Raw genomic sequence first — 18,200 nt, 5'->3', positions numbered from 1 at the left:
AGCCAAAAACAGCAGCTGTAAAAACGTCCAGTGTGCATGAGACCTTACTCTTGTAGGGCTGGTAAAAACAGGCATCTGTACCATGTTTTTATCAATCTCTCCCCTAATGTGGGTTTTTCTGCAAAGAAAAACTCTCCAACCAGTGTATTCACCTCCTAAGAAAGGAGATTAGAAATCCATACAGAGCTGCAATCATTTCCCGATAAACAGGGCAAACGTTTTTTTTTATTATAGTGGTGTAGTGAGTAGCACTCTTGCCTAGCAGTAAAAAGGGTCGCTGGTTCGAATCCCAACCACGACACCCTCTGCCTGGAGTTTGCATGTTCTCAATGTGCCTGTGTGGGTTTCCTCCGGGTACTCCGGTTTCCTCCCACACTCCAAAGACATGCTGGTAGGTTATTTGGCTTCTGTCTAAATTGGCCCTAGTATATGAATGTCAGTTAGGGACATTAGATTGTAAGCTCCTTGAGGGTAGGGACTGATGTGAATGTGTAAATTGACAGCGCTATATAAGTACCTTAAATAATAATAATTACTAAAAACCCTGGAAAGTGAAACACTAGATTTATATGGAATTCCTGGAAATGTTTTGGTGTATCCCCATTGTTCCCATGATCTAATGCAGAAAGATTTACTGCTGATTTTCTGGTGGGAGAATATTTGCTGAAGAATGTATGATCCAAATCAGTGAGTTGAGGTAGAAAGCAATGTGTGCAGATTCCTTCCACTATTTGGACATGTCTGAATCTGCTGAGTGTCACCATGCATGCTGGTAGAGGTGTCCCCAGGGCAGGGGGCAGGTACAGGCCCGTTACCTTGGAAGATCTTTCTGCTGACCCTGCACATATCTGTAGAGGGGAACATAGTAACCGTGCAGGAAATAGCAGAAGCCACAGGGTGACAGGAAATTGCAGAGGTGACAAACTCCAACCCTTCACACCCTTCCGTACACACCACCCCTATCACTACAGGGTGCCTGTGTTGTGGATGTACTAAACAGAATACATGTTTATACCCAGAGATCTCATAAATTTGAACCTCAGTCTTCATTTATTTTGTATTAAAACAAAAAAGAAAAATTAAATAAAATAAAAATCCATATCCTAATGGTCCAAACCTACTACTACTTGTGTATTTATCTTGTTTGTCTAATATGATCGCACATATTGAGTGCTTTGCTCTCACTTTCAATTCTATCACCTTCTTCCTTTGGAATACAATCTCACTTAAAGGCTGCAATAAAACATTAATGGTACCAGCACACACGTCTTCACTTTCCACAAGCACCCGATACACACCTCTCTATTTATTTATCCCATTCTGTACAAGTCTAATGTAATATAGCACGCATTGGAGGAGATTTACTAAAACTTGGTGCACACAGAGTCTGGTGCAGTTCTGCATGCTAACCAATCAGCTTCTGGGTTTTATTGTCGAAGCTTAAAGTGTTTGTTAACCCCCCAAAAAAATATATACAGATCCTGGTCCCTTAAAGCAGATTACACAGCATAGTGCTTGTGCTGTGTAATCTGCCCCCCCCCCCCCTCTAAACTGTAACCTGAACCTGGCACTTCCTGTATCCCCTCTCTGTACTGACCACCAAAATCAGGGCTGCTCAGCCCTGACCACCGTGGTCAGAGTATGTCCCTGCATCATATGCTGCTGTCCACCTGCTCTCCACTCCTCTCTCCTCTCTCCCCCCTCACGCCCTCCTTCCTGCCTGTCATCTTCCTCATTATGTCTGTCTCCAGCCTGGCCCTGCCCCCCCTAAAAACCCTAAAATTGTCACTGCCAGCCCCTTTATTAGAGGCTGGCATAGCACACTATGTAAGTAGTTTTCAAAAATGAGCTTTCTAAATACCAAATTTGAGCCGTCTTCAGGCCGGTCACGTGACTCGCGGCCGCTTTACAGCTACGATACAGGGCTTCTGCGGAGGAGACGAGCGGCCACGTGATCCGCCCGGCTGACGCCAGAGGGAGATCGCGGCCCCTCCTGCAGAAGCGATCCATCGGAGCTGTAAAGCGGCTGCGAGTCATGTGACCGGCCTGAAGACAGCTCAAATTCGGTATTTACAATGCTCGTTTTTGAAAACTACTTACATAGTGTGCTATGCCAGCCTCTAATAGAGGGGCTGCCTAGTCTTATATATATGGGTTTACAAACCCTTTAAAGTGGTTGTAAACCCTTACAGACCACTTTTACCTACACGGTTTAGGAGATATTTGCAAAAGGCAGGCACCGATGTCTACTCGACGGCGCGCAGGCGCACTGAGCGTGCCGTTTCTAACGGCGATCGTGCCGTTAGTGGCGGCTCACGTGCGCATGTGAAGTGACGTCATCGCGGCTCCGGCCAGTCACAGCGCCGGAGCCGCGATACCCAGAAGTCACTCCGGGAGATATGGCGGCGACGGAGGAGGGGAACAAGGACCGCTTCGGGGGCTTCAATCTCCGGTAAGTAATTTATAATGAGCTAGTATGCTATGCATACTAGCACGATATACCTTTGTCTTGCAGGGTGTTTTATTTATTTATTTTTTTTTTTCCAGAGGGTTTACTTCCTCTTTTATTGAACAATCTGAAGGTAGAAGCTGATTAGTTGCTATGCACAGCTGCACCAGTTTTAGTTAACCACTTCAGCTCCGGAAGGTTTACTAGACCCCCCCCCCCTTTCATGACCAGGCCATTTTTTTTTGCGATACGGCACTGCATTACTTTACCTGACAATTGCGCAACACTGTACCCAAATAAAATGTATGTCCTTTTTTCCCACCAATAGAGCTTTCTTTTGGTGGTATTTGATCACCTTTGCGGTTTTTATTATATGCAGTATAAACAGAAAAAGAGCGACAATTTTGTAAAAAAATAACCAAAACAATATTTTTCACTTTCTGCTATAAAACCTATCCAATAAAAAAAAAAAGTGAAAAATCGATTTTCTTCATCAATCTATGTATATTATATGTATTCTACATATTTTTGGTAAAAAATCTTAAAAAGCGTATATTGATTGGTTTGCGTGAAAGTTATAGCATCTAGATTTATGGAATTTTTTTTTGCTTTTATTTTTTTTTACTAGTAATGGTGGCGATCTGCGACTTATAACAGGACTTCGACATTGTGGCGGACAAATTGGACACTAACTGGCACTTTTGACCCTTTTTGGGGACCAGTCACACTAAATACAGTGATCATTGCTAAAAATATGCACTGTCACTGTACTAATAACACTGGCTTTGAAGGAGTTCACATCAGGGGGCGATCAAAGGGTTAAATGTGTGCCTAAAATGTGCTTGGTTACTGTGGGGGAGGTGCTTGTACTATGGGAAGGCAGGGATCCGTGTTACTGCTTTGCAGAAACACAGGATCACTACCTTCACTGCTGACAGAACGGCAGTCTGCCTTGCTTACCGCCGTTCTGCTTCTGTCCCGAATGATCCGCGGTTCCCGCTGTGTCCAATCACAGCAGGAGCAGGTCGCCCCAGACCTGGAAGTGCAGAATCACATACAGATACGTGATTCTGCGCAGAGCGGCCGCCCTACCACAGTAATAGTACGTGGGGTGGTTGGGAACCAGTTAATCTCCCCCGTTGGCTGCTTTGCTCCCAGGTTCATTCTTTTTTTGAAACACAATCTCACCTAAAGGTTGCACAAAAACAATAGGAGTAAAGTCACCCTGCTGTTCATTTTGGGTAAAATCTGTTTCTCTCTGGTATGAAAGCAGGCCAGGACTGGGCCATAAAATAGACAATTTAAACTAAGCAGCCCATTTTTTATTTTAGTTTTTTAAACCAAACCTTACTGTGAGAAAAGTACCAAAACCCCTGTGGGCTTATTGGAGGGTGGTAGACCAGCACAGCACCAGAGAAGAAGAATAAAGACAATATCTGGCTACGCCCATAGTGTATCCTAAGCACGTTGTGTATCCTATGCGATCTGCATTGCCTTACGGGTTGCCCAGGCTACCAGCCTACTGTCCCTCACTGAACATGGTGTAAACCAGACCAGTGCCGAAACTTGGCTCCACTAACTTGCCTGGCAGGGGGGCACTAGCTTGGGCACCTGGGGCAATTGCCCTGCATCTCTTGCGGGGTGCCTTGGGTGGTCCCCTCTGAGGTAGCCAGCATCTCTTTGATTTGGGGGGGGGGGGGGGGTATGTCCGCAGCGCTGAGAGGTTCATGCTGGGGCTTGTAGTCCTTCCCTTTTGGGTGGGGTCAAATCCCCAAAAGTGAAGGACTAGAAGGCCTAGCATGAATTTCTGAAATCTAAGGATGTGACCCCCCCTTCCCCAAAAGTGAAGGATTATGAGTTCCAGCATGAACCCCTTTGATCTTAGGGGTTAATGTTGGGACTTGTGGTCCTTCACTAGTTGGGGAGGTGTCATGTCCTCGGCTCTAAATGGGGTTCATGCTGGGACTTCCAAGTCCCAGCATGAACCCCTGAGATCTAAGGATGTGACCTCCTCCCCTTTCTAAGGGGTTTGTCCTGGGACTCGTTAGCCCTACGAGGCTATCATCTGTCTTCCAGCACCAGATCAGCATCTATGCCTTGCTCCCTCATGACAGCCCAAGACTCTCAAATCCACTTCCCTTCCCTTCCTGAGCAGGGGGCCGCTGCTGCAGAGGCTGGAGGTGGTGGGTGGAGCTGAGCACTAGGATGAGGTGGAAGTTGCATCCTCCTCCGCTCTGAATGCTGGGGCCTCACTCTGCATTACTTGACGTGACTGGTTGCTAGACGCCAGGCAGTCTTGGCAACCAGACAGCGGGCAGTGGTGGCCAGCAATGGAACCAGCAGAACCGAGTCTCGGTCCCAGGCTAGTAATGTGAGTGAGTTTTTTTTTTTTTGGAGCATCAGAGCGGCCCGGGGGCAATTGCCACCCTGCCCAGTCCGCCCCTGACATGTGGCCCTGGCCCACTGGGCATTTGGCCAGCCTAGGCCTGTATGAAAGGGATAAAGCCTAAAGTAAGTCATAGGTTATCCTCCTAAGCTAGCCATTGCTGGCCTTATTTTCTCTTGTTCAGCCCGTGGCCTGCAGAAAATCAACCAATTCTCCCCATCCAGACTAACCACATGGATGGAGGAATCCACACTGCTGGTTATTGTATTCTGGAAGCCACAATACCCACAGCTGTCTGAATACCCGAACAATGACTGCTTCCGATAGGATACAGTCACTGTTCAGCTGATGGATTTTACTCCTGACCCAACTTTCGTTGAGCCTGGTGGTGCCAACCAGGCCACCCACAGTTTGAATTTTGGCTGAAATTTGGTCCATGGGAGGCTTTAATGCAATTTTCCCATTAATAAATCTCTGAGGATAGACTGTCTCAGCCCACGAGGGAAAGGTTTATATGGAGGGCTGCTTGGTGGCATTGCTACACACAAGTTCTATCCAGGACTTCGGGATGTAGGGTGGATGCAGGTGTATGAAAAGGTTTTATTCTATGGAAACGGGGCAAGCTTCTAAAGCCTTTTTTTCTCCTTTCCTCTACATATAGATAAAGTAATGAAAACCTCTACCAGAAAGTGAGACTGTACTACAGTAACATTTTAGGTTTGGAGATATAAGCAATATCTCTACTCTGGCTGCTTTCCTAAATTTCTCATCTAGAAGAGCTAGGCACAGCCATCTGTTTAGACCACATTTTTATTTTTGTTCAGTTTGTCTTAATTTAAGCCTGATTTGAATTGTCTCATTCAGTGTGGTAAACACATGCTTGTTTTTTGTGAGTTGACTCATTTTCAAGCACTCATTCAACCCTTTTGTCTTGTATACAAAAGTGATTTTTTCCAACTAATCCAATCAACTTTTTTTTTCACTTAACCAGGGAAGTGTTCAAGCCTATTTCAATTCTCGGGCTGAATACATTCTAGGCTTCTAATGAAAGAAAACCTCTTGCAGTCCATATTTTACATTTCCCTTTCTTTCTAAAGCAGCCTGAAAGACCACTGCTTCCACAGGGAGAGCAAAGTTTTTTCTCTACAGCATTCTGGCAGGGGACTGACTTTTCTACTCAGGGTGTGGCTGCTTTAGAAATAAAATGTAACTGTATAAAATATCGAAAATCTTTTAATGCACCTTTTTAAAGTATCCAACTGATTTTAAAGGGAGTTCAACTGCGCTTTCAGATTTTTCATAATATAATTGGGAGTTTGAAATGGTTGGATTGAACCATTCATGCACAGGTCCATGGACCATGTACACTGCAAGCAGAACTTCCTTTAGTTGGCCGTTTTACATACAGAACATGAGCATAGAGCATTTTTTTTTTATTTTTGTGTAGTGTGGCTTTTCTCTCCTTTTTCTCCTGGTTCTATCTTTCAGGGTGGAGTGATGGGTTGTGGTCTCATATAGGTACAGCCTTATGTTTGTGAAGTGTCGCTTCTCTCTCTTATCTTTCCTTGTCTCTTTCTCTTGGGCTGGGCTAATGGGTTGTGGTCTCATATTGGTGCAGTCTTATATTGGTGTGGTGTGGCTTCTCACTCTTCTCTTGGTTCTCTCTCTTAGGCTGGAGTGATGGGTTGTAGTCTCCTATTGGTGTGCTGGAGGGATGCATTGTGGTCTTATATTGGTGTAGTATGGCTTTTTTCTCCTCTTCTCTTGGTTCTTTTTCTCTCAGGGTGGAGTGATAAGTTGCGGTCTCGTATAGGTGCAGCCTTATATTGGTGTAGTGTGGCTTCTCTCATCTTTCCTTGACTCGTTCTTGGGCTGGGGTAATGGGTTGTGGTCTCATATTGGTGCAAATCTTTTATATTGGTGTAGTGTGGCTTTTCTTGCCTCTTCTTTAGGTTCTCTTTTTTGGGCTAGAGTGATTGGTTGTGGTCTCATATTGGTGCAGTCATATATGGGGTTAGTGTGGCTTATCTCTCTTCTTCTTCTTCTCTTGGTTCTCTCTCTCTCAGGCTGGAGACATGGGTTGTAGTCTCATATGGGTGCAATCTTACATTGGTGTAGTGTGGTTCTCGCTTCTCTTTTCTTGGTTCTCTCTATCAAGGTGGAATGATGGGTTGTGGTCTCATTATGGTGCAGTCCTTATTCTGGTGTAGTATGGCTTCTCTCTCTCAGGCCGGAGTGATGGGTTGTGGTCTTATATTGGTGTAGTGTGGCTTCTCTCGACTCTTCTCTTGGTTCTCTCCCTCAGGCTGGAGGGATGGGTTGTGGTCCTATATATTGGTGCAGTCTAATATTGGTGTAGTGTGGCTTCTTTCGACTCTTCTCTTGGTTTTCTCTCAGGCTGGAGTGATGGATTGTCGTTTCGTATTGGTGCAGTGTGTCTTCTTCAGGTATTGGATACATTCAAAATTTCAAATCCTTCCTCTTCTCTCTTTACAGATGAGAATAAAATAAACCTGAACCACCCAGGAGCAGCCATCCAGCCAGAGATGTTTCAAGCTAAAATTCCAACCACATCTGCCGCAGGCCATGTAAGTTCAGCTTAGTGACTAAGGCTCTGTAGATGTCTTTTTGTGGCTAAGTGGAAATTCCGAATCCTGGAAAATGCAGCTCACAATGACAGCACTGTTCTGTCACTGTTTTATGGACTCTTATGGGAATGTAAAGTTTACACATCAGAGAAAATACGTCATGTACGGCAGATGTCACACACAGGCCTTGGCCAGTGAATACATTAGTTATGGGCAGAAAGGAACAGAGTTAAAGGAAACTTGTACTAAAATATATGTGGGTTGACTGCTCCTTTGGGAAAATGCTAGTTCCCTGGCTTAATACCTTCTGAGTCATCGATCTTAACCAGTGTGACCATGAGGAAAGTTGGAGAAAAGTCAGTTTGAATATTAATTGCCGGTCAGTTAACGCAAAGTATATAAGCACAGCAGTATCTGTTTCCATCTTTCTCACAGGACAGGCCCACTTTAAAGGGAGGGTGTCTAGGAAAAAAAAAAGGAATTCCTTGCATGCTTGTGAGCATGTCCCATTTACAACTTCTGCAGCCACCTTAAAAAACAAACGACACCCCCCAGACTGCTCTATGACTAGTCCAGCCATAGGGAGTTGGCGAATACAAGCAAGGCACCATACTGAAGGATTAGACATCTAGAAAGCAAATCTGTCCGTAACACAATTAAATGTTGTTCTCCAATAATGATTGGTCTGATCAGCATTTGCTTACCCCCCTCTACCCCTAATCTCAACACATAGACAAATGGCAAAATGTACCACTGTGATTGGTCAATCATGCCATATGCTACACAATTACTGTATCTGCTAATAATAAAAGCAACTCTTGTCAGCAGTTTTCTCCCACAAAGGAAGATCAAATATACTTCTCAGTCCAGCAGCTGCTGAATTGCTCTCTTGAAGAGCCAGAGCTCCTAAAGAGTCCTGTGCATCCTTTCTCACTCTTAACATGGAGGATCCCTTGAAATAACTTTTAGGTCACAGGGACCCCTGCAGAAATTACAATATCTATTGCTCATGGTACATTAGCTTTGTGGTCAGTGGGAAGAATGCCTATCTTACAGGTGGTTCAAAAGCTCATTGGTTTCAGTGTTTACACACCTGAGAGGCAGAAACTGCTCATTGTACAAAGAACCCCTTAGTAACATTTGGTGGAACCCTAGTGAGTGAGGCTGATCTTACCCACCTGCCAGTTCTGGGAATATGGGCTATCTGGACCCCCTCTGTGCTCTGTGGTTCCTTACACCATCTCATCAGAATACAGTAGTGACGTAGGGGTCCCATTGCTGGAACCACAGCATGTATCCAGGGGCTAAGTATCCCCCCATACACTATTGTCAAAAGTATTGGGACACATGACCTTTAATGGCATCCCAGTCTTAGTCTGTAGGGTTCAATATTGAGTTGGCCCACCCTTTGCAGCTATAACAGCTACAATTCTTCTGGGAAGGCTGTCCACAAGGTTTAGGAGTGTGTCTATGGGAATGTCTGACCATTCTTCCAGAAGCACGTTTGTGAGGGCAGGCACTGTTGGGCAAGAAGGACAAGCTTGCAGTCTCCGCTTTAATTCATCCCAAAGGTGTTCTGTCTTATTGAGGTCAGGACTCTGTTGCAGGCCAGTCAAGTTCCTCCACCCCAAACTCGCTCATCCATTTTTTTTTTTATGGACCTTGCTTTGTGCACTGGTCCAAATCATTTGGTGGAGGGGGGGGATTATGGTGGGGGGTTTTTCTTTCAGGGGTTGGGCCTGCCCCTTAGTTCCAGTGAAGGGAACTTGTTAAGGTGTCAGCATACCAAGACATTTTGGACAATTTGATACTCCCAACTTTGTGGGAACGGTGTGGGGATTGCCCCTTCCTGTTCTATCATGACTGTGCACCGGTGCAAAAAGCAAGATCAATAAAGACATGGATGAGCAAGTTTGGGGTGGAGGAACTTGACTGGCCTGCAGAGAGTCCTGACCTCAACCCGATGGAACACCTTTGGGATGAATTGGAGTGGAGACTGTGAGCCAGGCCTTCTTGCCCAACATCAGTGCCTGGCCTCACAAATGCGCTTCTGGAAGAATGGTCAAACAGTCCCATAGACACACTCCTAAACCTTGTGGACAGCCTTCCCAGAAGAGTTGAAGCTGTTATAGATGCAAAGGATGGGGCAACTCAACAATGAACCCTACGGACTAAGACTGGGATGTCAATAAAGTTCATGTGCGTGTAAAGGCAGGTGTCCCAATACTTTTGATAATACAGTGTACTTGAGGCTGTTGGATGCACAGAATTCTTCAGCCATTGTAGCTCTTCAAAGGTTAAAATTAGGATTTACTGCCAATCAGAATGGTAAAGTGACTGTTGCTTTTAATTAGAGTAATACCGCGTACACACGGTCGGACTTATCGGCTACATAAGTCCGACAGCCCGTCTGACAGACTTTCGACGGACTTGCGGCAGACTGTCTAACGAACTGACTCGCCTACATACAATCACATAAAAGTCCGACGGATTCGTACGTGATGACGTACACCGGACTAAAATAAGGAAGTTGATAGCCAGTAGCCAATAGCTGCCCTAGCGTGGGTTTTTGTCCGTCGGACTAGCATACAGACGAGCGGATTTTTGGGTCCGGCGTAGTTACGGCGTAAAGATTTGAAGCATGTTTCAAATCTAAAGTCCGTCAGATTTGCGGCTGAAAAAGTCAGCTGAAAGTCCGGGGAAGCCCACACACGATCGGATTGTCAGCCAGCTTTGGTCCGTCGGCGTCCGTCGGACTTTTGTAGACAAAAAGTCCGACCGTGTGTACGCGGCATTAGGATTAGGTTATCTTTAAAGTTGGCCATACACCTAGAAATCTCTGGGATCACATGAATAACTCACTATTTTTGGATGACCACTTGCAACCCCAGCCAAACATGGAAATTGTGATATATTTTTTTTACCAGATTGCTCGATGGGGTTCCTGTTTTTGTTTTTTGAGGAACCACAGAGTGCAGAGGTGGCCCAGGAAACCTACTATTGCTCAGTTTGCTTGTCCTGCAATCACCTTCGATCATATGAAGAAGTGAATGCTGGTTAAAATTGGCTGAAAATTGCGTATGTATGACCAACAAAGGGAGGCAAGTATGAGGGGTTAAAGTGTTAGCTGGAGTTATGTTTGTTAGTCACTTATGTAAATCTAAATCTAGAAGATAATCTAACACTACCCTTTTTAGAGGGTGAGACTGTTGCTATTTAAAGGTGACTACATTGACCCATAGATACAGTAGAGGACTGAGTGTCGCCACCCTAAGACAGGAAGTGTGTTATCAGTGGGATCATCATGTGAATGTTAGAGACAAAAAGTCTAAAAAAAAGAAAAGTAAGGCAGCCACCACATAAAGCGTTAATGGCTTCCTTTAAGGTGAGGGGGACAATATACTTTTTCCAAATAAAGAACAGTATGTTTCCTTACAAAATACATAAGGTTTGCTGTTTCGTGCCTCCTAGTCATGTGATCACATCCCAGCTAAGAGGAACTTTGGCAAATCCTTTCCAGGTCCTCAGCAGCGCAGCTGACATGCAAAATTCTAAATAGCGGACTGTAATGGAGAGATTGCTTCCAGAGCCTGGAAACAGGAAACCTGTACAATACTTGTTATCTAACTAGCTTTGTTCCTCTTTTCAGGATTCTGCCTGTAGTCCTGCAGCAAGTGTGGTTCAGAGGTCAAAGGTGAGCACACACACATTCCTCTTGTGTTCCTTTTCTGTATTTATTCCCATTTAGCAAAAAATGAAATCTGTACTGCACTACAGGGAATGTCTAGGACTAATACACTACAAGTAATTGCCCTTAGAGAATAATGGGACCTGCTAGCCCAGTGATGGCGAACCTTGGCACCCCAGATGTTTTGGAACTACATTTCCCAAGATGCTCATGCACTCTGCAGTGTAGTTGAGCATCATGGGAAATGTAGTTCCAAAACATCTGGGGTGCCAAGGTTCGCCATCACTGTGCTAGCCCCTTCCCCATCCATGCTTGTCTTTGGTAAAGGGAAAACTTTAAAGCTGAAGTTTAGGTTGGCCATTTTTACATAGTTATCCGGTGATCTCCACTAGCTTCCGAGTCCCATGCCAAGCAGCTGCCTGGCTGAACACAGGCATTCACTTGCTCACGCAGCAGAGGTGCCATTCAGAGAACGCTTTGCATTTACTCAACAATTGCAAACGTCTGATTGGATGAGGTGTAGGGGTGGGGCATCGACATCAATCTTCACCTTGTCCAATCAGATAAAGCTTTGCAGGTAAAGTCCTGGTATAATGACTGATATACAGTATATTGCACACATAACACAGAGGTGCCTCTAATGTTCAATTCTTTCTCCACAGTCCTTCAGTATGAAGCCTGCCGCTAAAGAACTCTGCTCATCCTGTCAGACGACTGTGTACCCTATGGAGAGACTGGTCGCTGACAAGCACGTCTTTCACAACAGGTGCTTCTGCTGTAAGCACTGTAGTACCAAACTGAGGTAGGTGTAAGGTTAGCCCAGGGCACACATTGATGACAACACTAGAAAACCTTCACGTAGAGAAAAACTTACGGTATACCCACAACTGATCTAGAGGAAGTAAAACAAAACAAAAAACTCTATAGAGCATGGGGAAAATACATTTCTTAATGAGAGATCAGAGTTTCTGGGTCTGCATACCTGCCACAGCCATTATGAGGGGTCCTCACTCTCCCAGCTGGATGAGATGAACCACAAAGGTGGTCGTAGATACCCAAAACTTCCAGGTGGAGAGGAGCAAAGTTGGCAATTGTGGCAGCAAGATCTTGTTGTTGGCATATCAGAGACATGTAAGAAGCTCAAGGACGACACCTACAAATCACCCCCCTACCCAAGAGCTGGCCAAACCTACTAATTAAACAACCTGATCCTCAGGCCATGGTCAAAAGCACACATATAGATGGGTTTTTTATACAGCCACCAACAGAACCCTTACGAAAACGGAAGTATTGGGAACAAGCTTCAAATCGAGGCTTTCCAACTTTGGGAAAAAGTATGTGAAAATTATCTATTTTTTTTTTTTTCTAATTCTTTTTATTGGTTTTAAAGAATTAAGTGGTACAAAACAGAGCTTCTGGTCATTCCCCGGCTCAAGGTAAACAACAAAACAAACATCTCTACTTAACTTCACTCAGCTCAGTTAGAAGGAGTACACTGTTTTGAAAAAAAAGAAAAATGGAAGGGCCTCTGCATTATCCCAAATACCCATGGTGCAGTGCATTACAAACATTAATGAATATACTGTATCACATTTATTTCCCTAGATAACCATTGAGATTTCTCAGATCACCTTTGTCCTCCAAACATAAAGGATGCAATCACACAATACCTATATTATCAGATACTATGAGGCCATGCATGGAGAATCTAGCCATAAGTCCTACACCTTGTTGAACTTTGGAGACCACCCACGGGATTCATAAGTTGTTTTATAAAGGGGTATTACCTTATTTACCTGGATTTTCCCAGATTGTAAGCTAGAGTCCTCCTTAGACTTCCACTTCAAGGTAATGGCCTAACGGGCATAAAAAGGCAGCAGACTGACAAGGGTCCTAAGAGTCCGATCGGGGATCAATGCGCCCACCAGCCTGAGCAAACATGCATCAACACTCGGGGATCTCAACAGTGCTGAGCTGTGTGACGAAACCAGCAACCTCTGACCAAAAAGTTTTAATATTTGGGTAGGTCCAGAAAATGTGGTGAAAATCTGCATGGTCACCCACACATCTCCAACACTGGCGACCCCAGGGTAAATTCTATGCAATTTATACGGTGTCAAATATATTCTATGCACTATATTGAGATGTATCAATTTATCCCGACAGGCCACCAGTTGGGAAGAAAATTATCTATTTGCCAATAAAGAAACCCAATACAAAATGATGATGTGGTACAGAACCCTGACCCTTCGCATAACCCATAATCCCAAATAGATGTTGGAAATGCCAAGGCAATATCTTTTGGACTTGCCCATGGATTGTCCCATTTTGGATAATGGTTTCCCATCAGTTAAACCAAGTTTTATAAGGGTTGATCTCCTGTTGAATCTAATACATTTCCTCCTGGGTATCACCTTCCAGAATGACACAGTCTATATGGTTTCCAGCCTATTCCCAATGCACACCTTCCTGAAGAAATGGCTGTGTTTGTAAACTGCAGCGACTGTTTGCTGGAACCGAAGACAATCAAAGTGCAAGAATGTCACCAGCACACCACGGATCTCCAAAAATGGTTCAAAGCTTTAATCAGGCATGTGATGAAGAGGCCCGACGATGAGGATCTGAAACGTTGCTTCTACTGTGACTATGTGATCGCCGATTTAAAGCTTTGGAGATCCGTGGTGTGCTGTGATATTCTTTTGCTCTGACAGCCTAAGGGAACTATGAAATCATATACTCCTAAGTGCTAGATGTCAGACTCTTCTGAGATGGAGATCGGAGTGTGTCCCTGTCCACTCTAATTTAATTAATAGCATCCTGGAGGTATGAGGAACTTATGGCCAGAATTCATGACCTCATATTACATTTTCAAATTATCTCGATCCCTTGAGACAAATGCTAATGTAATTCCTCACTCCAGAGTTGATGTTCTTCAAGAACAGCTACAGCATGCCTCCTTCCACTGGCTAATTACCACATAAAGCGTTCTTCCAATGGTGCAGCTTTTATGCTTCATCGGTTTGTATTGTATACAGTGAATTTTTTGTTTTTGTCGACTATTGTACTTCATGTAAGACGTTGTAGGTGACCTGCTTTGTAACCTTATAACGTGTTGTTCCTTTCTTAAATTCTCTACAGATACTTCTCATAAAACAGGAAGGATTCCTTTACTGCTTCTGCTTACATTATCTGATATAATTTTTTTTTTTTAAGATGTTACTTGTATGTGGTTCCCTTACCTGTCGCTGTGTGATCTGACAAGTGTGCAAGCTAACTTTAAAGCTAAACAACATTTAAAAAAATCACTTTTGGGTGGACTAATCCTTTAATTTTTATTATGGTTATTTTTGTTTACTTTGTTATAATTTAATGATCATATTTCATACCGGGATTAGTAAGCACTCCTTTTAGTTGATATCCGTGGTGCAGAACTACAGTACAATCATAGTATGCAATATTTAAAGCATATCTAAACCCCAACACAATAAAAATAATATATTACGGCTTGCCAGTCCTTAGATGTGGTAGCTGCCTTAGTTTTCTTTTTTTTCAGCCCTTTTTATCTTTATTTTCACCTGGTGATCCTGCAAATTACACACTTCTTTGGTTCTACACTCATCTCTCCACTGTGTTTTTGTCACACAGTCTGGACCTCAAACTTGTCTGCCTTTTATTCATCTCATTACATAGTTGATAGGTGGGACTGGTAGTTTACACTAAAACCGTAAGAATGTTTGTGTTTCTTCTCAGCTCACAGGAAGCGACATGACAAGGACATGGCATTTCTGGCAAGATCAACAGATATTTTCTGTACTTGCCGAAAATGTTTTTAGCTTGAAAAAAAGAAAACGAATGCAGCCACCACTTCTTTGGACTGGTAAGCTTCAATATGTTACATCTTTGTTTTGGGGTGTAGATATGCTGTAATTAGAACTATATTGACAGATCTGCACCCACACACATGCAGTGAAGTAGAGATTGGATCGGGCGTGTTCGGGTTCCTAGTTCCAACCCACTTGTCTGATCCCACCAGGAAGCTGACACTGCGCATGGCTAATCACAGGCAGTGATACACTTCCTGGTCTGTGCAGCTGCAGACTGGGAAATGTCTCACTGCCTGCAATTAGCGGTGTGCAGTGTCTCCTTCCTGGCGGAATCGGGCAGGTGGGTTGGGACTAAGAACCCGAACACGCCAAAGCTCATTCCTGTAGTGAAGTAGTTGCTGTGCTGCACTGCTAGTAGGAAGTACAACTTCCTACTAGGAATATGGGGGCTGCAATGGCTGAGCTTGCCTTTTGAGAATACTTTGGAGAGGAGGTGTAGATCCCGCTGGACTGACTCGATCAGTCACTGCTGTAGGTTATGTAGGGTGTAGACAGATGGGAAAAGTTGGTTTCCAGAGGTTCATGCCCGGTTGGAGGAAAAGGTGGTGGTGAGCCCTATTGGGGCATGGGCTGCTACCTCGGGGTACAGCCTTGTGGTTGACTCCACGTTTGCTTGGAAAGAGGCCTCTGCCTCTGAACGCATAGTCAACGCTTGGACATCTATCGGTCCGATCTATGTGCCAAAGGCACCCCCCAACAGGACCATTTTTTAACAACTTTTATTAGCAGCCCTGATGAAGGAGAAGCCCTTAGTCCCCCGAAACGCGTTGGCCTCATTTTATTGCTGAAACTTCAAATAAAACCTGCATTAACTGGATACCGGGCGCTCCTTTACTTTCACTACTTTTGAGAATACTGACCTTCTGGCTTCAGTACTTTAGTTGCTGACCTAGAAGAAGTGTGAAGATGGGTATTATTTAAAATTTTCTCTGACATTTCAAATCTGCCTAAATTATCCCAATGAGCGACTTGGAATATACAGAGGATAGTGGATTAGCATGAAAGCCAGGTGCCTAGCATTTTTAGGAGAGGCCAGCACTGGAAGAATCCATATCCTCTCAGTGCAGGTTTCCTGAGATCGTTATTCTAAAGAGCCCGTTGTATTCAGGTGGGTTTCACCCACAGAGCGAGGAGCATCATCACTGTGATGTGTTGCTAATCAGGAAGCACAGCCTGCATATCTAATAAGCTAATATGGCTGCCCCGGTGTACGGTTAGAAGCTATAAAACATTCTCTTTACTTGATAAGAGATGCAATAATTACCAACACAGCAAAACCAGGCAAAGAATCTTCAGCACGTGTCGAAGATTCTTCACCTAGCCTAGTTTATCTAGAGACAGATCAAAGTCATACATTTTTTTTGTAGGGTGGCTTTTTATTTATTTTTAACTTTTTAATTTGATCTGGTGATACTTTAGGAAGCTCACATTCACATGCGTCTAAAAATAGGACGGCCCTGACCCTTTATACAGTACATAATGAATGTAAACATCTGGACATAGTTTAACTTACTGGTGCTTCTCTTCCTTCAGCCTCGGCTCCTACGCTGCCCTCCATGGCGAATTTTACTGCAAGCCTCACTTCCAGCAACTCTTCAAGAGCAAAGGAAACTACGATGAAGGGTTTGGACGCCGACCTCACAAGGATCTCTGGACTCACAAGGAACAAGAGGCTCCTGGTGACAAAGCTCCTTGATGGCCTATAGACCTGCAAACTCACCTGGCTCTTTGTTCCTCACCCACAATGCACCTGGGGTAGGAGCTATCCTGTGCCTCCGTGTGAGTTTTTAATGCAGATAAAGGCACTTTCTTTTATTAGGATGTAGCTTATGCAGTTATCGCCTCCTGGTGGTGGGAGAGCTTAACTGTAAACGTCAGATGCCACCTGGGCCTTGAAGACCTCGAAGTGACCAGTTTTTCTTTTGACAATGACGGCTCCATACGCTTTTATGTAGAGAGAAAGTTTTAAGTCTGACATTCCACGATGGAGCTGTCTTGGACCCATGTGGCCTCTTGAATGTGGCCGGAGGGTGGTGGGTGATAGGGGCAGCCTGGTTTGCAGTGGTGACATTAGCCACAGCTGCCAAGTTGAGCGATTTGTTTGGGCACCTTGAAACAATGGGTGGTTACTTCTGCTGCCTTTGTTTTGTGAGATCCAGAAAAGCAGGATTGGCAGTGATGTAGGCTATGTATTTACTGCAACTCTGTGATCTTTATTCCTCAGAATAGACCAAAAGGTGCAGTAATGGGGGGAAGCGGGACGGTGGCCATTTTGTTCTTACAGGGATAATGCAAACTGAACCAGACAGCTGTCTTCTCCCGCTTTCTGCTCTATGACCTCAGGGGACATACTCATCTCTTCTGTGCATTCAAATATAAAGCTAGCACATGGCCAAACTGGCCTAACCATCATTCAAATTGGCATTCCCCATCACCCACCTCCCTCCAGCATATCCCCCCCCCCCCCCCCCCCCCAAAAAAAAAAAAGGGAAAAACCCTTACCCCTTCCTCCCTTGGTATTGGATAAGGGAGACTGAAACATTCCTGATCTTCTTTCGTTGCACCCTCTGTGCTGATGAAAGGGGCATCCATACTCTGCACTGGTTTGGGGTTTTGTTTACAGACTGTTTTTAAATAAATGAATCTTCTCTGTGAGCCTTGATTGTAAAATAAAGTCTCTCTAGGAAAAAATGCTTCCCACCCGTCTTGTGTGTTTGTACATTATGTCATGCGTTTACTAATGGGGAAAACGATGAGGGGAGGGAGTTGCTAATATGCTGGAGTTGGGCTTCAAGTAGATGTTTGATTTATTGCTAATAACTGTGTTTATGATCCCAGAAGCAGTGACAAGCTAAAGCTGGCCATAGACGGAGCCATAGCTGGCCATAGAAAATCCGCTAGATTCCCTCATCAACAGATTTGGCTGCTTTTTCTACCTGAACTCCGAATTGATTTCAGGGCGAAGAAACAGATCGCAGTCCGTGTACAGACTTTTGTACACTTTTGTCTGCTGCTTCTTTTCTCTGCTATCAACCTGAATTCCTCCCACGAAGCCATCCCCGATGGGAAAACACTGTAATTGCTGCTAGCGGCTATAATAGCTTGTTAAATCGTATGTAAAACTCCTACAGGCTCATTGTACCCAAGCTGATCAATGACATTAACAAAATATTGGACATCTCCCTATAAAGTCCATCATCCACAA

The 18,200-nt window shown here is 44.3% G+C and overlaps 1 protein-coding gene across 2 annotated transcripts in view; it reads left to right on the top strand.

Moving 5' to 3' along the window:
* The window catches only part of LIMD2 (LIM domain containing 2), a 34,087-nt gene extending 16,623 nt beyond the window's left edge, over positions 1 to 17,464 (top strand). For both annotated transcript variants that reach the window (XM_073607602.1, XM_073607600.1), the window contains exons 2-5: positions 7,332 to 7,423; positions 11,073 to 11,117; positions 11,774 to 11,913; positions 16,529 to 17,464. In XM_073607602.1, coding sequence (XP_073463703.1) covers positions 7,382 to 7,423; positions 11,073 to 11,117; positions 11,774 to 11,913; positions 16,529 to 16,691 — 390 coding nt within the window. In that variant the 5' untranslated portion in view covers positions 7,332 to 7,381 and the 3' untranslated portion in view covers positions 16,692 to 17,464. The remainder of the gene's footprint in view (positions 1 to 7,331; positions 7,424 to 11,072; positions 11,118 to 11,773; positions 11,914 to 16,528) is intronic.
* The last annotated feature ends 736 nt before the right edge of the window (positions 17,465 to 18,200 follow it).

This window comes from Aquarana catesbeiana, linkage group LG12 (genome assembly GCF_042186555.1).
Source record: "Aquarana catesbeiana isolate 2022-GZ linkage group LG12, ASM4218655v1, whole genome shotgun sequence".
Taxonomy (NCBI): Eukaryota; Metazoa; Chordata; class Amphibia; order Anura; family Ranidae; genus Aquarana; species Aquarana catesbeiana.
The sequence above is the reverse complement of the archived record's forward strand: the minus strand, read 5'-3'. Positions and strand labels throughout refer to the sequence as shown.